The following is a 24,037-nucleotide window of genomic DNA, read 5'->3' on the forward strand; positions in this document are numbered from 1 at the left end:
CAGCACAGATTTACTGCTACATTTCTCCTTGTTGCCAAATTCTTTGTGGCAGATTAAAAAATAAATTTAAAAAAAGTATTAATTAAGGCCTAGATTTTGCATCAGGTTGCGTCACTTTTCTGGCACATACCTGACGCAAAATCTATTTTGGGATCTACAGTGCTACACAAATCGTGTTTGTGTGGCTTTGTTAAAAAAAAAAAAAAACAGAGAAGAAAACCTAACACAAGCCAGCACAGTGCCCTTCCTTGTGTTAACTTGCATCAGGTAGATCAGGTAGGCATTACATGGGTGGTGATTGGGTGTTCCTGTGCATCCACCCATGGATTTTGATGCAAACCCATATTTACAAAGATTTGTAAACATAAGTTTGCAGCAAACTGGTGAGTCTACCTGAGGATGGTGTAACAAGGAGAAATGTCTGTATTTCTCCTCAATATTTCCTCTTTGCAGGTATGCTGCAGCACACATGCAAAGAGTAAATAGCCTCATAGGATAGTTTTTGCACGACTGAAGAAAAAACAAACCAGAAACTAACTCAAAGCAGGACATTGCTTTGCCTTGTGTTACTGTTTATCGGGTACAAGACTACAGCCTGGCAGTAAGCGGAAGTCTCAGTGCTACAGAAGAGGTGCTCCTCTGCCTTCTCTGTAAGCCTCCCTGATTCTGGCGGCAGGTCTTAGGTCCTCCTGGGTTGTTGGGCAGTTAAATCGTCGCTCTTCCTCCATTGGTAATGGCTCGCTTCTCCTTCACAGTTGCACGCTGTTCCAGGGCGACAGCACTCTCACTTCACCACGGGCCCCCTCCTGGCGTATAGAGTTACTAACAGCACAAACCGGGAAACATCACCTTCATGTCACAGCATTGCACAAGGCGATTGCCCTCTTCTCGTTAAAGCAGTGCTCCAGGGCAAAAGCCCTCCATCACCACAGGCCACACCTAGCATTCGTAGGTCATGGGCAGCACACAGGTTTTATGCATTCACTTTATGCAATTCAGCTACTAAATGGACATCTCTTTATTTCTCCAATTTCACATCAAAGGTTAATGCTTTGTCTTCAATGCTTATTACATGAGGTTAGAGTGTGGCTGGTCACATGACAGTCAAGTGCGTCCTGTATATGGCCTAGATTCTTACTATACATGGTGCAACAGTATAATATTAAATCAAACACAAGTGATTTGCGTAGGATCACACAATTTGGCCAGGCTGGAAAGCCAGGATTGATAACAGGTTTGCTGCTTTCACATTGTTCATTTCACCCATTAGATGGACAGCTCTTTATTTTTTCTGCTTTACTTCAAAGGTTTATGCTTTGTCTTTAATTCCTGGCACATGAGGTTAGAGGATGGGTGGCTGGCAGATATGGTAACTACATTATTTACTTCAAATAAGGCCTGCATTGCATAATCCTGCTTGCTCCTTTAGAATTATCTAAATCTATCACACCACAACAAAAATGATTTCAAAAGCTTTGAAATTATGTGGTTTATTCACCAATTCCAATCACAAAATGTTGATAAGCTTTTTTCCTTGAAAGGCAGACAAGTTGTTTTTTTGTAGCTCTGGAAATTCGAGAGCGCTGAATATGACTGTTTAGTTTTGCCAAGTTGTTACCCTGCTGGGGTATTAGTGGTATTGTTTTTTTTGCCCATCTCACACCTACCTATTGCAGCGATGCTGCAAAGTTTGCAATGTACTGTATTGTAACACAATAACTCAGTAGCTTTGTTATGACACTCTTAGGTCTGGGAAACTGATGTAATTCAGAGTTATGCTATGTATGAAATGAAAGATCATGTGCGCTTACAAAGGGCTGGCTCCCGCAGGGTTGTGTGTATAGTAAATAGGTGAGCCCACATGTCTGTGTTTGTAAACAAGTAGGTCAAGTAGGCCATTTCTAGTGCACTATTTTGACAGTGTAACATGTCTAGGATATGCCAAGTCTTATTAGTGAGCGTAGTCTAGAATGGATTCTGGATACTGGCTATAGTTTGTAGTGTCTCTCGCTGTTCCTGTATCTCCCCAATTGGGTAGTTTATCTATGCAAACTAGCAATATTTCCTTGTGAAGGCCAATATTTTCTTGAAAGTGCTGGTTGGGGCTAGGATTGCATGTGCCTTTTGATATCAGTAATCAGGTGGCTTGCACTTATTTTGATGAGGAGTTGATACCTCTTACTGTGAAATTTATGGTCCAATCTTTGTGTGGATGTTATGGCTGTACTAATTCCAGGGTGAGCTTATCAGGTTTCGCTGGTGAGTGTGACGGTGGCTTACATATAGTTATGCCACCAATAAGAGCATGCAAGATGTCTACTGCTAAACATAGAGGTGACATCTGAAAGTGAGGCAGTGTTTAATTTGTAAAAACATAATTGCAAAGCCCCAAACTGTTTCTTAGGGTTTTATTGCTAAATCAAAAGGTTGCCAAAACCTTTTTCTTTCAGTACTCTACACTTGCTTATTCTTGATGGTTCTTTTGTCCTACTTTCTACCTTCAGCATTGTTTTCCTGTCACTTTCTCCTTTCTTCCCCTTTTGTCTTTCTATCTTGCTTTGTGTCATGGTCTGTTGCCAAAAAATGAGCCTCAGTGTGCACCTGCCCACCACAGATGCATTAAGTAGCGGATGTGACTGAGTAAGCATACTTTACTTAGGAGAGCGGTCCCACATTTGCAGAACTCAGACAGCTAAAGCAATCACATCTACTTGGAAATATGCTACGTTTGAAATACTACATCTGGTGGGGTAGGTAGGCGGCAAGTTTGTTTGTTCACTCCGTGGGTGTTAAGTTCCGTATTCCTATTAGAAAATATACTACAGACAAAAAGTAAGAGAACAACTAAGAGAACATGACAATGACATGGTGGTGAAATAATATCAGATCATAGGAAGTGGTACATATGGCACCCAGTATCAGGGACGTCCACAGAATCCATCCATAATATTAGTGTAATAGAGGTAATTAAACAGGAAGCACCGTTGAGTTGTATGTAGCCTACTATAGTCGTTCAGGGTCTACCATAGCCTTTGCAACTGTTGGTAAGATTAACACAAATCAACCGCATAAGAAGCCACAACTTGATCATTTTGTTTTGGAGTGCATAGAAAATGTTTTTGTTGTGAGCTGGAAGGATACACAGATACAAAAGTGTGCTTACTAAGCGATGAGAGTTACTGAGGGAACTGAAGTAGTTTGTTGGCCTCCTCTCACTTCAGAAATGGACAGCACGATATCAAACCGTGTTTGATTGTTCTTTTAAACACACTGAAGCTCTCTTAGTCCTCTTAAAAGTGGCGGATCAGCAGTGAGGATAAACTGGACAGTTGGTGCTTGCCCATAAAGCTACTGTCCTTTTCTGGTGTGCGGGCCGAAGGACTCCTCCTAGAGCAGAGTGGACTGCTACGGCCCAACCATGAAAGCCCTTGTGGCTATTATAGTTGAGGCCGCTTGCAGTGTCATGCTAGGTATTTGTTTTGATGTTCAGTTCAACCGCGTGGTGTGGATAGTGGGGTGTTGCAGCTGTACAAAATGGCAGTTCTGCAATTAAAGGACCAGAGCTTAGTCCAGTTCACAAGGAATCTCTGCATTGTCTAGTTTATGTATATGGTGGAAACCAGTACTCGCTTTTGGAAATTAGGCTTATGTTTTGTCGTCAAACTTCGTCTTGGCAGGTGGAGGCCATTCAGTTGGAAATGCTGTACTATATACCATCGTCAACTGCGAGCAAGCTTTGGGGCTCATGTTTTTTTTTCTAACTGCTTTTCTGTGTTTTTAATTATAGCTGCAAATACATGCATTGCTAGACCTAATTCTCTAGGGAGTATGTAGTTTGCTGTTTTGTTTTCTGATTACTTTTATATTGTGTTATGTCATTGAGTATGGAACTGCATGTGAAACGCAGAACTTTGACGAATGCACCAGATGCAGGCTTCCACTGAAGGATCACATAGGTTAAAGACAGCTTCAAAGCAGGACACCTGAACTGACAATTGTATGCTGTTTAGCCTCCAGGAGAATCCCAGGAGTGTAATCCTGACACCAAAGAACCTAGTGTGTCATCGTCTTCTTGTTCTTTTGCACATATTGTTGCCTTTTGACTGATTTAATCAGAGATACGCTGGATGACAATAGTGTCCATATTCCTTAATACTGTCAAAATATTAAAATATATCTTACATAACCACAGAACATTGGACTCTCAGGAAATCTGAAAGGGGGAGCACACAGAGTAGCCAAAGATTAATCAGTATCGTTGTGACTTAAAGCATGTAAAATTTCCCAGGGGGCTCTACAGAAAACAAACTAGCTTCAACCAATGTCAGAAGAAACAGAAGTTTCAAAGTTAGACAAGGTGGTGCGTTAGCTGCATAGTGCAACTTCTTCTGGGGGATCTTCTGTCCGACCTTATTTTCCTGCTAAATGTACTATTTAGGTATGGCTTGACAGTACATCTGTCTGGAAGAGATAAAGTGGTGACTAGTGAAATTTCAAAGTGGTGGGGCGAATCAGCAGCAGCAGGTCTTTGGGCTCACAGCTAACAGGAACACGTTTATAGCCCTCTACCTCCATCAGATTAGTTTAACAGTTGTAAAAATGTGCTTTGTTAAAATAAATACAAACTAAAGTACTTACCGATGTCTGTTTCATATGTGCAGGGAAGACCCTGGAGAAACAGGACCTCCATCGAGTTGGTGGCTTAAGAGAAGGAAGGCACTCCACTTACTTGGAAATGAAGAGCCAACAAACCTAACCAATCCTGGAGCTGCTCTGACACAGCGCTCCTTTTCAGACTAGGGCCCTGTGCGTACAGCCTGCCTGACTGTTACACAGCTCATATAGGTGTGGTCTGAAGTGTGCATGTCTGGCTGGCCTTCACAAGACATCCGGCTAATCTGACATGCGCACTTCAGGCAAGTCATCCCTCCTGCCAATCATAAGCAGGACTCGCCCCACCCCCGATTCGAGACAAAGTGCACTTCACTAATATGGTCATGTCTATTGACCCTTTTATTAAATTTATGTTTGTTGCAGCTGCTGTGCTCATTGCAAGCGGGGGCGACACTCCTCCGCTCTGCAAGTAGGACCCGCCGCTGAAGAGATATTGTTGCTAATTCTTTAATCCACGTAGAGAAAGTTTTGGCTCTGACCATAGGAGTATTACCCTCCTCTTCGTCCTGTTGGCTGTTTACGATTTCATACCTCCTCTTAGGCAGTGCTTGTTTTCCAATGGATGAGGGACTATTTTACATTTGTGCATGGTCGTTTTTGCATGCTTTACCACATTAAAAAAAACATATTGATATTGCCAGTGCTTGTTCCTAAGCCCTCACTAAGAGTGAACGATCAAAGGAACCTCTTTTTTTTTTGGTAGAACCAATTATTTTTTTTGAGATTTTATTGCATCATAATAGTTTATAATAGTAGTTTATAACAAACATACATGTCTGTTATACGTATCAGGGCTTTATGGCCTTGCCATAAATGCTGTGCATATATTGTATTACGCCGGATCTATTAGGAGTGATTGATTCAGTAAATTATCAACTAAAACATAATAAACAATAGACCATGACAGTTGGGGTCTTATGCAAAGGGATCCCTCCCATTCAGAGCCTGCCCACTCTGTATGCCTTCCCCTATTTTCAGGAACATCTCTACTTTTGGAAGGTCTGATGATGCACCTCATCACCCTCCCACCTCCCACCTCTATTGTACATCCCATGTCTCCAGGATGGTCTAGTGCAAGCAAAGAGGGGAACAAGGCAGCACCCTCAGAGTGCTGCCCCTTTTATCAGCCAGGTAAACTCCTCAAACCTGAGCAGGGAGCTCCAAGGTAACCTCTAATGGGATAAGGTGCATGCCCCACCACATTAGAACATGAAATTCTTGACTGCATATTCATATGGATGAATTAGGATAGTGGATGCTTTCTAGAGTTTTGTTTCCTGTGCTGTCTCCCAAAGGCACTTGAGGTGCATGAAATGTCCACCTCCTGGTCAGGTATTACCCAGCATAAGTCTATACATTGGGTACCAGGCACTGAAGCAAAATAAATTCCCCAATTGGTATCTACCTATACAACTGATGGCACTCCCATCCTGAGAAAGTACAGGTGCCAGATCAGCCCCTGAACATTCCATTTTATAACCCACATGCACAGCTTTCAAATATGAGGCTACACCACTGTAGGACCAAGGGTATTGATTTCTTATTTGTACAGACACTTTATAATAATAATATAGTCTCTGGTGTGCTATAATATGCTGAGTCTACTGGGTATCACTACATTGCTTCTTGACTTCAGAGATTACTGAACTTCAAATGAATAACAAGGTCTGACTTCACCTCACTAAGGTAACTGTGAAAGGCAGACGCTCCAACCCCAGGGTGTAAAATGACAAATGTATTTTATTAAGAAAAACTGCAGGGGGGTAAACAATGATGGGAGTTGAGAGGCAAGTATCTTTTGCATCTTTGTAAGATAATTGTCAGCAGTGCTTAATTTGTGCTTGTTGTTTCCGGTGCTGAGCACCAGCACTTATTTTTGAGGGCTGGGGCTTATTCTTCTGCCTCAAGCATTTGCTGCAAGCAAAAGACACATATGGGAAAGACAGAGGAAGGGAAAAACTAAAAAGCGTCACAAAGGGAGAAAGTAGAAAGCTGCTAGAGTGAGCTGAAGGGGCAGGGTGTGGCTTTATATGGATTGAAGAGGCCCGAGATGGCTTTAGGATTATGCCACCTCAGTATTCTGTGTTCACATATTTAATTGCTGCAGCCGCGTGTTTACGTGGAGGGCTTTGGGCACCGGCACCTTTTGATTTACAAATTAAGCACTGATTGTCAGTAACCTGAGTGTTAAGGGAGGCACTGTCATTCTGTGAACCATCATTGTTTCTCATTAATCTGCTTAGGCCATTCTGTTAAGGTACAGGGTCTTCATGCTAGTTTGTAGAAGCTAGAGTGTGCAGGTAGCCGAACCTGCACTGTAGCCTGCTGTATCTGGAATAGCAGGCTTACAAAAGGCTACAGAAAGTGATGCGCTCCAAGTGATCCCTTGTGTGTACTTTGGTGATTCTGCAGTTTGAGCTTCTAAGCAAACTATTTGCATCTTTTCCTGGAGCATCCAAGTGGTCACTAATGCTGACTATGTCTTGAAAAATGCTTGGGACCAGAAAGGGACAAATAAACAGAAGACAGCTTGAAGAATGCACAGACTCCAAGAGTTTGAAATAGCATGCGTGACAGGCCTAGGATCTGAGCCTAAATAAGAAGTGTTTCCACCAGTACTGAACAGTACAGCTTCCTGTTTACTGGTCTACACTAACTAAGCTGAAACAAACCGTGGAAAACAGGATGTCCTGGGGGAGGCTTCTTGATTTGGATAGCTTTGTTCCTCACATAAACAGTCTGCAGGGGCGTCTCTACACAGAGATTACATAGACCGCATATATGGTGATACCTGGAGTAGTTTGTGAAGAACATGTTTTTCACAAGCATTTGCTGTTTGGTGGAGAGGTCTAAGAGTTGAAAACATCACAGCAGGGCATTTTGTGAAGTCATTTGGTTGTTTGGGGGGGGGGGGTGGAGGATCAGAAACTGGTCTTTATTGCCAACAATGTATAGCAACTGTTGGAACTTTTGCCCTTTCTCCTGGACTTTTTTGTTGCCTTTTTGCTGAATCCTGGCTTAGAACTCTGTGCACTTTACTCCTGCCGTCGAGCAGTAAAGTGCTTGTGCTCCTTCTTTCACCATTATGAAATGGAATTTAACCCAGCTATAAGCGCCTAGTATATGGTACCAAAGTGTACCCAAGGCTAGTAAGTTAAATATCACAAATGGACTGTAGTTCCAATTTTGCCATCAACTACAGTGACCACGTAAACATGACTTTAGCCCTGCCATTATTAGCCTGGCTGTGCAGTTTTAAACTGCAAATTTAACCTGTCAAAAAGTCCCTTTTGGCAGGCTTAAACCTTCATTTTAAATATTTATAAGTCACACTAAATATGCCTTATTGTCTGTAAGGCAGTGCTTAGCCCTTCAAAGTTATTTTCGCTGTAGCAGGGTTGCTTGGTCTACAGGAAAGCACTGTGATGTATTATTAAATACTAATCCTGTATCTCTGGAAAGGGAGTAGTCAGAAAAATAAACAATTATTTTTAATAGTTATTAAGTATTCAGTTCAATGGTGAAGTCAAATATTTTTCTAAATATTACAAAACAAGTAACTTTTAGAAAGTTACGTTTGTCTTGTCTGACGTCCCTGGAAGCTAAATCTGTGTTTTGCTCCAACATCTGCCAGCCGGTAATTGCATTAAAATAGGTATGAATGAGGTGTGAACTAGCTCCCAAGAGCAAACAATAGGGTGTCTTGAATGAGTAGAGATGCTGCATCCAAATCTAATAGAATACGTAGGGGAGATTGGTAAGATACTTTTAGGCATAAAAATGTCAAGACCTGCTTGAATGTTACATCCTGCTTGACGAGTTTGCTGGTGTTTTTGGTATAACACTTGGGGGGCACTTCAAGAGGCCTCTTCTGTAACAGGCAGATATTAGTTGACCATTACACAGGGTTCTTCTTTGTCCTTCCCATCTAATCAGGTCCCCATCACAGCCTCTTTTTGACATTAGTGTTACAGGCTGATTGACAGGTCGACAGGGCGAAGGCAGAATGCCAAAGCTATTCTTGTATGTCCCATGTCTGTTTGCTGAAAACTCAACTATGTTTGCCAGACATCTGTCTCTGAGGTTGTTGGAAGTAGAAGCACTGGCAAACATTTGGTTTTGGTGTTAGATTTGGAGGAAACTAGCATTACGATAGTATGCTCCCCCAAAACACCCCTAACCTTCAGAGCCCAGATTTAGTTTGGCTGAAGACTTTGTTCAAGTTGAAAGTGCCCAAAGTGGGTAGGAGTAGCCCCTAGGACCTTTACCCTTTTGGTTAGGGCAACTCCACGGGTCATTCCCAACCACTAGGTCATGACCAGCATGAATGTGAAATCTCCAGGCACCCAGTTCCGAATACCCCTGGATCAGTGGAAGAACAGAAAATGACTGAACCTGCTGAGACCCGAGAAGAGCCTAGAAGACTGGACCTTCTCTCCCAGTTGTACCCAGAACAAAAAAGTGGACTCCAAGGGTCATAAGGCTGGCCTTGTTAAAGCTAAAGGGACAAAACAATGGGCCTTTTGCAGCAGCCGCCCTGTTAACTAGGGGCAAATGGACCTGGACTGGACCCTCCTGATAATTGCCTGGTACCCTGTGAGTGTCTGAGTGCCTCACCTGGGGTCCCGGAGGGGATTTGAAGTGCAATCCTGTCATGGATTGGGACTTCAAGGGCTAAAGTAAAAAAGTCAAATATTTGACAAACTAAATGCCCTGTTGTAAGGAAATGCCTCCTTGGCATGGTTACCCTCTGACTTTTTGCCTTTTGCTGATGCCAGTTATGATTGAAAGTGTGCTGGGACCCTGCTAACCAGGCCTCAGCACCAGTTTTCTTTCCCTAAGCTGTACCTTTGCTTCCACAATTGGCACAGCCCTGGCACTCAGATAAGTCCCTTGTAAATGGTACCCCTGGTACCAAGGGCCCTGCTGCCAGGGAAGGTCTCTAAGGGCGTGCAGCTTGTCTTATGCCACCCAGGGGACCCCTCACTCAGCACATGCACACTGCCTCACAGCATGTGTGTGCTGGTGGGGAGAAAATGACTAAGCCTACGTGGAACTCCCCTCAGAGTGCCATGCCAACCTCACACTGCCTGTGGCATAGGTAAGTCACCCCTCTAGCAGGCATTACAGCCCTAAGGCAGGGTGCACTGTACCAAGGTGAGGGCATATGTGCATGAGCACTATGCCCCTACAGTGTCTAAGCAAAACCTTAGACATTGCAAGTGCAGGGTAGCCATAAAGAGTATAGGGTCTGGGAGTTTGTCAAACACGAACTCCACAGTTCCATAATGGCTACTCTGAAATCTGGGAAGTTTGGTATCAAACTTCTCAGCACAATAAATGCACACTGATGCCAGTGTGGAATTTACTGTAAAATGCACCCAGAGGGCATCATAGAGATGTCCCCTGAATACCAGTCTGACTCTTAGTGCTAGGCTGACGAGTTTCTGCCAGCCTACCACAACCAGATGAGTTTCTGGTCACATGGGGAGAGTGCCTTTGTCACTTTATGGCCAGGAACAAAGCCTGTACTGGGTGGAGGTGCTTCTCACCTCCCCCTGCAGGAACTGTAAGACCTGGCGGTGAGCCTCAAAGGCTCACCCCTTTTGTTACAGCACCCCAGGGCATCCCAGCTAGAGGGGATGCCTGCCCCTACTTTTGGTGGTAACGCTGGAGGAGATCATGAGAAAAACATGTGGGAGTCACCCACCAGTCAGAACAGCCCCTAAGGTGTCCTGAGCTGAGGTGACCCCTGCCTTTAGAAATCCTCCATCTTATGTTTGGAGGATTCCGCCAATAGGATTAGGGATGTGCCCCCTCCCCTCAGGGAGGAGGCACAGAGAGGATGTAGCCACACTTCAGGACAGTAGCCGTTGGTTACTGCCCTCCTGACCTAAACACACCCCTAAATTCAGTATTTAGGGGCACCCCAGAGCCCAGGAAATCAGATTCCTGCAACCTGAACCAAGAAGAAGGACTGCTGACCAAAAAACCCTGCAGAGATGACGGAGACGACAACTGCATTGGCCCCAGCCCTACCGGCCTGTCTCCTGACTCGAAGAAAACTGCAACAGCGACACATCTGACAGGGACCAGCGACCTCTGAAACCTCAGAGGACTGCCCTGAACCAAAGGGCCAAGAAACTCCCGTGAGCAGCAACTCTGTTCAACAACAGCAATATCTTTGGCAAAAAAGCCCACAGGACCAGAAGGAACCGATCCTCAGTGCAGAAGTGACCCTCAGGCGACCCTCTGCCTTGCCCAGTCGGTGGCTAACTCGAGTAGCCCCTCTGTGCCCTGCCTGCACTACCAGAGTGACCCCTGGGTCCCCCCATTGAATTCTATACAAAACCAGACACCTGCTTTGCACACTGCACCCGGCTGCCACTGTGCTGCTGAGGGTGTGTTTTGTGTGCCTACTTCCCCCCCCCCAAAGTGCTCTACAAAAACCCCCCTGGTCTCCCCTTCCAAGGACGCGGGTACTTACCTGCTGGCGGACTAGGAACCAGAGGACCCCTGTTCTCTATAGGTGCCTATGCGTTTTGGGCCCTCCTTTGACCTCTGCACCTGACCGGCCCAGTGTTGCCCACTAGTGTGGTAACTTTGGGGTTGCCTTGAACCACCAACGTTGGGCTCCCTATGCCTAGGAACTTAGACTTGTAAGTGCCTTACTTACCTGACAAAGTAACCATTACTTACCTCCCAAGGAACTGTTGATTTTTGCAGTGTGTCCACTTTTTAAAAAGTTTATTGCCATTTTAACTAAAACTGTATATGTTATTGCTCTAATTCAAGGTTCCTAACTTACCTGTGTTGAGTACCTTGCATTTTATGTATTTACTTCAAATCTTGAACTTGTGGTTCAAAAATAAATTAAGAAAATATATTTTTCTATATAAAAACTATTGGCCTGGAGTTAAGTCTTTGAGTGTGTGTTACTCATTTATTGCCCTTGTGTGTACAACAAATGCTTAACACTACCCTCTGATAAGCCTACTTCTTGACCATACTACCACAAAATAGAGCATTAGAATTATCTAATTTTGCTACTATCTTACCTCTAAGGGGAACCCTTGTACTCTTTGCACACTATCTCTTACTTTGAGATAGTATATACAGAGCCAACTTCCTACACCTGTGCACTGAGGGTTGGTCTTGTGAGAGGTTGGGCTGAGACCGAGGAACTAAATCCACTGTGCAAGAGCCAGTCCCAGCAGGAGTTGGCAGTCAGTGCTATCATTTGAATACTTAACAGTGATTAAGTTGTGTGAGGTCATGAGCAGGTCATGGTGGGGCGGTTAGTTGATTATGGTTTGCGTTGCTACCCATACCCACTTCTAGTTTCTTTCTGTTATTTGTAACTTGGCTACACCTGTTTTCAAGTATATATTTGCTTTTGTCATTGTTGATGAACATAACTGACCCGTTGAATTGGTCTGTTTTCTGAAATATCACATGTGCTCAAAAATACCAATGCAAATATTTGTATTTGTTTAGCAGAGCTTGGTATAAAACTGCATTGTACCGTGCTACAGCAAATCATACACTGTGTGATTGCAGCAAATGAGAAGAGCAGTGCAGTGTCACATCCAGCTTCTGTAACATCAATCCAATAAATTACCACATTGTTACTATTCCAAAGCTCACGCTTGATCCCACGGTATAATTATAGCATGCCTAAAACCACAGTGTGCTTGACATTTTAATTGATTTGGAGTTTTGGTTTGTTGTCACATTGTATTCCTTACATTGATTTCCCCTCCATTTTGGTTTTGCTTTGACTGATGTATCGTATCACATGCTCCTTAGAGCCACTCACGTACAGCCAAGTTCAGGTTTATATGCTCATTTGGTGTTTTAGAAGCCAGGAATCATGTTTTCTATATTGTGTGGTTGTTAAAGAAATTATTCATGACCCCATGTGACAGGTACACTGGCTATCTAAACATACACTTCCCTCCTGCTTGTGGTGTGCTGGTGCTCTGGCCAATTAGCACTGTTTTGTGCTTCAGTGACTGTGTGCCTTTGTTAAACTCTACTGACAGACTGCACCCAATGTGCTTTGTTGTTAAGTAGAATCTTTGTACTGCTTGCACTGGCACTTTTAGCAAAGAGGATCCTGGAATTTGAACTCTTGCTTCCAGAGGTATTGTATCTACTTTAATTGATGATAAATAGTGCTGGAAACATAATGGAATGTTTTCCATTTTTATGAATCATTCCTGAACAATGCAAACAAATACAAAGTGTTATTTATAAAGATCTGTTTTTATTCATTTTTAGTTTTCTAATTCTTTTGTCTAGTGTGTTGGTACCACAACTCAAACAAACAACTATATAGATGGATTTAATTGTTGTAAGGATAGTGTTTGATGTCTGAACTTGTATTTTCAATTTTCTTTCTCAGATTTGGTGAGCGCACTGAAACCTGAATATGTAGCACCTCTTGTCCTGTGGCTTTGTCATGAAAGCTGCCAAGAGACTGGTGGTCTTTATGAGGTTAGTAAAGGATTGTATTGATGGTGCCATGTTTCCTCCTTTGTAGATCTTTGCTAGATGTAATGTTCCAGCAACAGACATTAAACCAAAATAGTTTTGTATTGGTGGCATTAGTAGATTATCATGAGTTGAACATGTAGTTGTAGACTATTTTGTATTAAGCTTAACAAATCAAACATTTTGTACATTCAGTCCAAAATAATGTTACTGACTTCGGCAATGAAGCACCATGGAGGCTAGTGCAACTTTTTAAAGTGCTGAAGTGGTTTCCATGTACATTGCATTATGTATTTTTCACCCAAGACACAAGGGAAATGTGAATATTCAGTTTCCACTGCCTCATTTCCCTTCTTCATCTCACACTTTTTATTTTATTGACTAGTTTATTTAATTTAGGCTACGTATGCATAGGGAAACAAAACAAATAGGCCACCAAGAAAAGAACATGGAACTGACGTGTTCATTAAGAGGAGACCATGGGGAACAATTCACAGATTTGAGAGGCATAGGACAAGAATACTGTTATTTTTCACCTTCTTCTGGACCCTTTTTGTGCTGGACTTAAAACTTTGTCTACTGCTCCCTGTTTAAACCTGGTTAGATTGACTTATCCCTGATTGATATATTTAATTTTCCTACAGTTCCCTAGTATATAGTGTAAAATAAAAAACAAATACACCCAGGACCTAGAAATTAAATGTTACCTGTCCACAGAAGCACCCATTGTGCAATCCACAAAGTGGACCTCTGTAAAAATGGCTTCAGGCCTTTCATGTGTAGGGTGACTTCAGCAGCCTCAAAAACATTTGTGAAATCGGTCAAAATACTGCTTCGTGACAGGCAGAAACTCTCCTTTAAAATATTAAGTCACTCCTAAGTATACCTTGTTGCCCACAAGATAGTTATAATCCACAAGGCTTTTGGTAACCTGGACCATATTACATGATGATTTAATGGACACATAAATGAAAGAATATTGCCAGTAACAAAATAAAAAAATTGATTGAGAAAATACTAGTTTGTGATTCTCTTTCATTTTTCGGGTACATATTGTTTCATGAATATGGAAGACATGCTTCCGCTCATTTTCTTGAGTATGTAATACCACTCATGTAGAAGTGAGAACTTATTAATGTACGTGTTTAAACATCCTAATAGGAATGCTGCATACCTCTAATACCACAGCCAATGCCACCACCAACACCACACCACTAACACCATTTCCACTGCCTGTATCACCAAACACCACAACAAATGCCAACGCCGTAAGTACCACTCACACCACCAATAGTAAGGACCTGCATCAGCACCACTGCATCACTACCACCGACACTAACCACTGCCAGTCGTGCGCAAAGCCAATAGGTTTAGCATTAATGTGCTGCCCGAAGGAAATACATTTATGCAGCACCTTCATATTAAATCCAGAAATATTGGCTTTGCCAGTACTTATTCTGGTACAGAGCATATATGTGCTTTCTAAGCTCCCAAAAGTTATATTTTTGTTAAATTTTTGAGTATGCCGTCTTGAATGGATTATAGCTGTTGCACTTATTCCTTTTCTTTAGTTTAAAGTGAAAATATTTTTAGGCCTTTCCACGCCCCCCCCCGAGGCACATCGGCCTAATAGGGTGGGGGGGGGGTAAATGCAGAAACCTCTAGACACCAGGCATATATATACATTTTTTTATTTACTTTGGGGACAGATGGGCCTATTTTAGTTGGGCCATTCTGCCCCCAAGGGGTGCAGAAACCACTAGACACCAGGGATTGGTGTGTGTGTATGTGTGTGTTTTTTTTGGGGGGAGTGGGGCAGCCCCTTGGGCAAGGGTCGCTCCCCGTGGGGGCACATAGGCCTATTTTTGGAAGGCCGATCTGCCCCCCAGGGGGGCAGAAAGTCCACCAGAGACCAGGGAAGAATTGTTTTTCAAAATAAGAGGGTTGGGGGTATGGCCATACCCCCACCCCAAATACATGGGACCAAAGTTCTTCTGCCCACCAGTGGACAGATTTGGCAATTACTCCCGATCCACACCATGGGGGGCAGAATGTCTACTAGATGACAGGGAATTAAAAAAAAAAAAAAAGTGGGGTGGTGGCTCCCAACCAGTTTGGGTCTGGTTCTGCCTCCATCCGAACTGAAGGAGGTAACAGTCTTTCAGCTCTCCCCACACACTAAAACATCTTATCCCATGGCAAGCAAGAGGACATTTGATTATTTGGGGTTTTAGTTTTACATTTGGGCCATGAGGGCTTGGTAAGTCTCAAAATCGTCCCACTTGGAATGGTGAGGGCTTCACTTTTTTTTACTTTAGGACACTGCCATGTTGAAAAATCCACAAGACCTAGACACATATGAAAAGTAAACATCTGGTTAATTCCAGGGTGGTGTGCTTCACATGCACCCCGCACCATTTTCTTACCCACAATGCCCTACAAACCTCCAACTTTTCTGGAAATCACACAGTTTTCCCACATTTTTGTGATGGAAACTTCCGGAATGTGCAGGACTCCACAAAATTCCTACCACCCAACATTGTCTTATCTATACCGATAACAAATCTGCTGCAGTTGTCAACCTAAATTATTATTTTTTTTTCTTCAAATCTGCCCTTTTGGACCCACTTTGATTCCCCCTCAATTTCAACATGTTTTTGGCTCTTCCCTGTCACAGGCACTTGGCCCACCTTCACAAGTGAGGTATAATTTTTACCGGGAGACTGAGGGGAACGTCGGCTGGTAGGAGATTTGTCCTGGTGCGGTTATCCCACACACAAATGTGGGAAAAATTTGAATTTTAACTAAATTTGAGGTTTGCTGAGGATTCTGGGTAAGAAAACATTGGTTGATCCAGGCAAGTCACACCCCCCTGGACTCCCTCGGGTGTTTAGTTTTCAGAAATATCTGGGTTTGGTAGGTTTCCCTAGATGGCTGCTGAGCCCAGGACCCAAAACGCAGGTGCCCTTACCCCCCCACCAAAAAAAACAGGTAGTTTTGTATTTGTTAATTTTGATGTGTCCAGATAGTGTTTTGGGGCATTTCCTATCACAGGTGCTAGGCCTATCCACACAAGTGAGGTACCATGTTTATCGGGAGACTTTGGGGAATGCTGGGTGGAAGGAAATTTGTGGCTCCTTTCAGATTCCAGAACTTTCTGTCACCGAAATGTGAGGAAAAGTGTTTTTTTGGCTAAATGTTGAGGTTTGCAAAGGATTCTGGGTAACAGAACCTGGTGAGAGCCCCACAAGTCACCCCATCTAGGATTCCCCTAGGTGTCTAGTTTTAAAAAATGCGCAGGTTTGGTAGCTTCCCTAGGTGGCCCGTCTGAGCTAAAGGTCAAAATCTACAGCTAGGCACTTTGCAAAAAACACATCATATTTCAATGTAAAAATGTGATGTGTTCATGTTGTGTTTCCTGTCGCAAGCATTAGGCCTACCCACACAAATGAGGTACCATTTTTATCGGAGACTTGGGGGGACACAGAATAGCAAACTAAGTATTATTGTCCCTTGTCTTTCTCTACATTTTTTCCTTCCAAATGTAAGACAGTGTGTAAAAAAGACGTCTACTTGAGAAATGCCCTGTAATTCACATGCTAGTGTGGGCACCCCGGAATTCAGAGATGTGCAAATAACTGCTGCTTCTTAACACCTTATCTTGTGCCCATTTTGGAAATACAAAGGTTTTCTTGATACCTATTTTTCACTCTTTATATTTGACCAAATGATTTGCTGTATACCCGGTATAGAATGAAAACCCATTGCAAGGTGCAGCTCATTTATTGGCTCTGGGTACCTAGGGTTCTTGATGAACCTACAAGCCCTATATATCCCTGCAACCAGAAGAGTCCAGCAGATGTAACAGTAAGTTGCTTTAAAAAATCTGACTTCGCAGGAAAAAGTTAGAATAAAACGTGGAGAAAAATAGTTGTTTTTTTCACCTCAATTTCAATATTTTTTTATTTCACCTGTTATTTTCTATAGGAAACCCTTGTAGGATCTTGACAAATTACCCCTTGCTGAATTCAAAATGTTGTCGACTTTTTAGAAATGTTTATCTGGGATCCAGCATTGGTTTCACACTCATTTCTGTCACTAACTGGAAGGAGGCTGAAAGCACAAAACATAGTAAAAATGGGGTATGTCCCAGTAAAATGCCTAAATTGTTTTGAAAAATTGGGTTTTTTGATTCATGTCTGCCTGTTCCTGAAAGCTGGGAAGATGGTGATTTTTAGCACAGCAAACCCTTTGTTGATGCCATTTTCAGGGGGAACAAAACACAAGCCGCCTTCTGCAGCCCTTTCTTTCCAATTTTTTTGAAAAAAAAAAAAATATTCCCTTTATTTTGGCTAATTTTTTAGTCTCCTTTGGGGGAACCCACAAAGTCTGAGTACCTCTAGAATCCCTAGGATGTTGGGGAAAAAAAGGATGCAAATTTTGCGTGGGTAGCTTATGTGAACAAAAAGTTATGAGGGCCTAAGCGCGAACTACCCCAAATAGTCCCCAAAAAAGGCCTGGCACCTGAGGGGGAAAAGGCCTGGCAGTGAAGGGGTTAAGTTCATGTCATTCTGCTTCCGAATTTAGATATTAGATAATTTTACTAAAAGCAACATCATTATTCAGATAAAGAGACACTATTCCTAGCCTTCTACATCGTGAATGTGTTATGGGTGTCCAAGAAATAAACATAAAGTTGAGGAGGCAACAACACAACGTCGTCTTCTGTCTCTAAGCTTCTCCTTTAGCTTCCTTCAGGTAAATACTGGCTCTCATGTATCCTGTTACTGCGCTGTAATAAAGCGCCGCGCGCCGCTTTTTGCCCTTTAATACCACCAGCCAAGAAACATCAGGTCTCTATTCAAATACATTTAGTTGAAAAAGCGAAGCCCGAACAGGCCTAATGATTTTGACCTAATGATTTTTCCAAGCTGCTTCAGCTTGCTTCGGAAATAGCGTACTGTAAATTGCTTTCCCACAACTTTGTTTTCAAAAGGCGAGAAAATCAGCAATGTAATAATACTCTTTGTGTCAGAAGGAGAAAGCGCTCCACTGTGAACTCGAGCCATTTGTACAGAAGCGCGGTAAAAAACACTCGACCGCTGCCCCGGACCTGCCACTGGGCTCCGGACCTGCCACTGGGCTCCGGCAAGGTGTTCGACAGTGCTGCGAAATATCTTAGTACTAAAGGCCAATTTATTTCAAAGAAAACTTGTTTTGTTAAGTTTCTCGATATTTCTCTGTAGCGCTTATTAACACTATGGCGTTCCTTTGTCAAATGAAGGAATGTTATCACGTTGTACTTTGCTGTTATAAAACTATGTAATGCTACAGTGGCTAGACTTTCAATGGGGAATCTGTAACGCTAGGGGCTCGATTCCGAGTTGTGAGAAACTTGGGGGTGGAAGAGGATAAGTGCTACATAGCTCCTATTATGAGTTTCTGCCTTAGAAATGAGGAACTACTTGCAAATGTGATATTTATTGTACTGGAATCGATATTTATCTTTTTTCAGGCATTCCGCTCTCTATTCCGTCAGGTTTTTTCGTGGTAAAATATATTGGGTGGTGGGGGGAAACTGCAGAGGTGCAGTAATTATCGCACAATTCTCAGTTCCGAACCCTTCACAAACAGGAGTTTGGATCTATTGTGTAACTTTTGATCGGGCTATAAGTGGTGTTGGCTATTGCCATAAAATGTCAGTTGGCCATGGCGGATTATCATATGGCGTGGGTTGAGGTGGTTTTAATGTCTTTTTTTAGAGGTTTCGGGAAGGTAATCCGGAAGGTGGTGGTAGTGATGGGAATGCAGGGACATGGCCCTTGAAGGAACACGTGGTAACTCTTGGGCGCTGGTGCTGTTTTTGTACTATAAAGGGAGAAGTATTAGTATGTTTGGAGCCCTATTTTATCACTTTGGTGATGACCTACAGAGAACCTTGTGCTGATGAAGGACTTCCTGGAGTAATCACATTTGGCCTCAATTGCACTTCACAAATATTTAAGAAGTTTATGGCCACAGTAGTGGTTTTCTTGAGAAGAATGAAACACCAAATCTTCCCTTACCTTAACGATTGCCTCGTAATGGGGTCATGTTCTAAAATCACCAAAAACTCTCCAGCAGCCGGTCTGCAGTTATTCAGAAATCTAGGTTTGACGCACAACAGGAAAAAGACTTCCCTGAATCTGAACAAAAGAATAACATTTTTATGAGCTGTCAGGAAACAAACCCCACTAAACCTTTCCCTCCCAGAGTGAGAATACTGAACGTAGTTCGATCTAGTCAACGACTTCAAGAAATAGTCTGTTTCAGTATGCCTCTAGAAATTATTCCTTGGTATGATGTCCTCTTGTTCCCCCCCCCTTATCCCTCTTTCCCTTCAATTAAGACCATTCCAGAAGGAAGTAGACAAAGTCAAGGTTCCTTTGACAACATAATTAAAATCAGTTCAGTTGGAAAATGGTTGCCACAAGAACCTCACCTACACACCAATGTATTGGATTTCAGAGTAGTGGCCCTAGACCTTCTATCTTTCCTCCTCAGAATAACAGTTTCTTCTGTATTGGTTTACACAGACAACATGTCAACCACGTACTGTTGCGAGCGCATCTGACCTCATTGGTTTCTATATGTTAATTGATAAGGGGATGCGTTCAAGGGTTGTTGGACCTTTTAAATCGTTTAAGATGTTCACACCCTTAATCTGTACATATCATAAATATCGTCAAACAAACAATAGGAATTCTTTGAAGTCAGTAATTCTCACACACCATGATCCATTAGGCCATGGATAATCACGCCTTTAGTATCAATTAGAAAATGTATTCCCCTAGGTTAACAATGCTAGTGTCACATAAATTAATCTCAAAACCACATGATATAAGTATAAGAACACTGGTTGACCGACTCTCTTAAAGAATCTTAATTTAACTAATGCGTTAACAAATAATCCTTCTAAAGCCATAGTACAAATCAACAATAAGAGTAATTGTGCAATGGTAATAACATGCATTTGAATTCGGCAGTTGAGTAACATCAAATAGTAAATTAGTTGAAAGGAGGAAAACTCTCTAATGTCAGATTAGCATCAGCATGTTTGGGCTTCATGCAAAAGTATTTAGTCAACATACATTTGGAAAACAACTAACTATGGCTCTATTAAAAGGCAGCAGTTTGTACCTAGAAACCAAAGACAAATCAACAATAAAGACATTTGCGATTTTGATATACTTGTCCTTATGGATCAGCAAGCGGTGATAGTTTTCGTCAGACGGACATCAGTTAGATGGAAACGGGACATAAAAGGGGTAATGATTCAGAATCGGGGATTCTAAGCTCTCCGAACCATTAGAAAGAAACTGTCTAAGGTAGGCAGCAAAGGCGCTACTAGGTCTAAGCATCGAGTGCGAAAGTAAGCACCAGCATCACGCATGATGCACGAGAAAAGTCAAGTATCGATTGGAATAGATCTCTGCTGGGTAAGACAGAGCGAGAACTCTTAGTGCAGTGCGATTAAATTAGAATTGTCCCACATTGTCATTGGTCAAAGACTCATGCGACTCGTCAAGAAGCAACTTTAATATCTTTCCGTCCTACCATCAGTATATCCATTATAGTTCCTGGAAACATCGCTTTCTCACACATTTCGAGTTAACATTTGTAACAGTTTTAGAACATTCAGGTTTCAACACACATTTCCTAACAAACAGTTCTTGTGAGGACAGGAAAAACATTTTTGCTGCTACTAAGATTTGGTCAGCCTTCAGTTAGAACAATGCATCTTTATAATTCATCTAGCATGAGATCATATTTTATTCTTAAATTACATTTTTCAATATGAGGCTGTATAATACCAAGGCCTAAACCTCGCTAAGTAGAGGCCTACAGTTAATTTAAGCAAATACATAAGATTTAATCATAAGTATAACATATTTCTGCATTTTCACATTCATATGTTCTAAATAATAATTAATATGCCTTTAATAAATCATTATGTAGTAGATGGCCATTCAAGTGGGCACATATTCAAGCTGCATGTTATTTTTTACGTTCATTCATTTTCTACGCAAATACAGAATACATGAAAAATTTTATTAGTAATATTTTCAGCACTCACACTATGTAAACAAACTAGGGGGAAAAATAATTTCTGCTCTCAAAGAAAGCACAAAAGATGTGGGAGTGAACTGTTCACAATCAGATATGTTGAAAGCGGAACATATACCTGGAATTAACAACCAATGGCCTGACAGTTTCAGCAAGCCATCAAAGGAATGCCACAATGGGAACTAAACCAGCACCAACTAACAAACCAAACATCTTTAATCGCTGGGCAAAACCAGACATAGACTTGTGCATGATGAGCAAGAACTACAAATGTCAATTCTGTGCAAGTGGGTACATTTAAGAGGTAGTGGGGGAATGCCTTTTTGATAGGTTGTACAGGAATTTTCACTTATGTTTTCCCCACTTCCCATGATGCCAAAGCTTTTGAGAAAAATGAAACGAGAGCCGCACCATCTCATTCTCATAGCTCCATTGTTGCCCAGACAATATTGTTACAGAGAGCTACTTCTATCTGAGCTGCCTCCTGATTGGTTGGATATGGTCCTTTCTAATTGATCAGAACTGGCTAGCAATGTGAAAGTTCTGAGCTTTTCCAAGCTATGTTTGGCATTGTACTGCTTACTATGATTAACATAAGACTCCAGTTCTCACCTGTGGCACCCAGATGCCTTTGTTCGCTTTGGGCTGTGGGGTGAGCCCCAAGACCCCCCGTCGATCCTGGCCGCTCCAGCAGCCTGTGCAAGAGCCAGCCATTCTTCATTCTATGTGAAGCGCAGATGAGGAGCTCACAGTAGTAGTGCACCCTCTGTGACATGGGCACGGGGCGGCAAAGAAGCACATCATCCCTCTCGGGCCCTTATCACCCAGGGAGCAGTGGAAGGAGAGAGCTTCTCTCCTCCTGTCATGCGGGATGGGATCCCTGGGACACTGCTCCTTATGTGGGGTTAAGGAGATGGGTGCATAACTTGGGCCCCATTGAGGCAATTTGGAAGATCTAGCCACCAGAAGACAGGCTGCATGGGCTTTTGAGACCCACTTTATGAGGAGGTGATTTTACTAGCACCCTGCACGAGTCTTTTTTTTCTCCCTACTCCTGGTGTTCCTCTCCTACTGGTGGGGCATTTTGTGCACTCTCAGAGCCTCTTGGCTGTCCTGAAGGTAACCATGGGTGGCAGTGGAGTCTATATCTTCTTGGTTTTCTCCCAACTGATCTACATGGCGCACAGAAGACCAGCAGCGCTGGCTCTCGAGAGACCCATCTAGTCCTGGGGGTCAGCTGGAAACAGAATCTTTAGCAGGGCATCAAATGGCTCTCCTTGTTGTCCATGGTCTCTGCTGCAGTGGCTGCCCAGGTCCAGGGCCTTCTTCACTGTCTCTCCTTAGTGCAGGAATTTGCAAGTGTGGATAGAAAGTCCTAGATGTCAGGTACCTCATCCCCCCTCCCCAGTTCCAATCCTCCTACGCAGCATTTTTAGGCAGTCCAGTATGGTGCCATCAAGTTTTGTCTGTGAGGAGGTCCTCTGAGGCCCACCCGGTGCGGACATCACTGCCAGATATCTTACTACCAAAACTTCAAAGGGGAGCCCTTCCAGTGTTGGCTCCAGATGTCTGGACTTCCTCGTTTGTTCAGTGGGCTATGGTTGTCACAACACAGGGCAGCTTTTTATTAGATGCAGATATTCCTTCCGCACCTTCCTTCTCAGGAAATGAGTCAATCACTGATAATCACTGTTAATTGCTTTATTTGTGTGGTGAGGTCCTTTTTCCCTCTGCTGCAGCAGATTAATTCCCTTGGCCAACCAGGAGGAAAAAGGCTTGGAATCCGAATATGAGTCAGAAAAACTGACAATTCTTGACTACCCATAAGATGTACACATACAGTATTAGGACGTGCATATTCAGACTCCGTGTTCATGTTATACTCCAGTTTGACAACTTGCTGGACTATGTAGGGCTAAGACTAGCAAAACTGCACTTTCAGATTTCACCTATGTATGTAATGCAATGACGCACTACAGATTTTCAAGTAAACCCTACTGACCTATCTATGAACGCCTACTAATACTATAAGGCCGACCCAAGGTCAACACCTATCCTTGCAGAGTCCCTTCAGTGCCAGGCTGCCTGTGCAGTTTCTGGGCTGTGCACAACGATACTCAAATGCACAGCCAGCACATGTCTGTGCACACATGTTTACATGTACATGTGCCCCTTACCCTAGCTGCACTGCGGAGGCCTGTATGAATTAGTTGTGGGAATAGTGGTCACAGCCTGGTGAACAATATTTTCAAATATATTTTGGCATCTTGTTTAGAAGCTCTGTCTACTCGTATGAGGTGCATCATGATGTATCTTTTCCTTGATTTAGAATAATCCAGTTGTGGACTTCCATCATTGTTGGGGGTGACAGCCTGATTAAGTTAACTAGGCTGGTAAAATGAGGTGTAAGATAGATAGAGAAAGCTTTATCACCACCACCGCCTGTAACAAACAACCCCCAATCCAACAAAAATCCTCTTAAAGCGCATGAAAAGGATAACGATCTGTGCTCAATGTCTACTCTGGCACACAATAAAACGAATTAAAGAGCGGAGGAACGCCTGACAGTGGGGAGGGACTGTCATAACTTCCCCTCACAACCTGCGACAAGATGGCGGGTGGCACCTAAAGGCGCCAAAGGAATGGGCAGAGCGGCGGGCAGGAGACCTACCTGAAAGGCATCAACAGACATGAAAGCCAGCATCTGCACTGGCTGCACAGCCCACCGCACCCAGACAGAGAGGGGGCCGCTAACCGTGTT

The 24,037-nt window shown here is 42.8% G+C and overlaps 1 protein-coding gene across 1 annotated transcript in view; it reads left to right on the forward strand.

Moving 5' to 3' along the window:
• The window catches only part of HSD17B4 (hydroxysteroid 17-beta dehydrogenase 4), a 640,476-nt gene that overhangs the window by 247,960 nt on the left and 368,479 nt on the right, over window positions 1-24,037 (forward strand). The window contains exon 9 of the mRNA XM_069226895.1: window positions 13,082-13,173. Within this exon, the coding sequence (XP_069082996.1) occupies window positions 13,082-13,173 (92 nt within the window). The remainder of the gene's footprint in view (window positions 1-13,081; window positions 13,174-24,037) is intronic.

Source organism: Pleurodeles waltl, chromosome 1_1 (assembly GCF_031143425.1).
Source record: "Pleurodeles waltl isolate 20211129_DDA chromosome 1_1, aPleWal1.hap1.20221129, whole genome shotgun sequence".
Classification (NCBI taxonomy): domain Eukaryota; kingdom Metazoa; phylum Chordata; class Amphibia; order Caudata; family Salamandridae; genus Pleurodeles; species Pleurodeles waltl.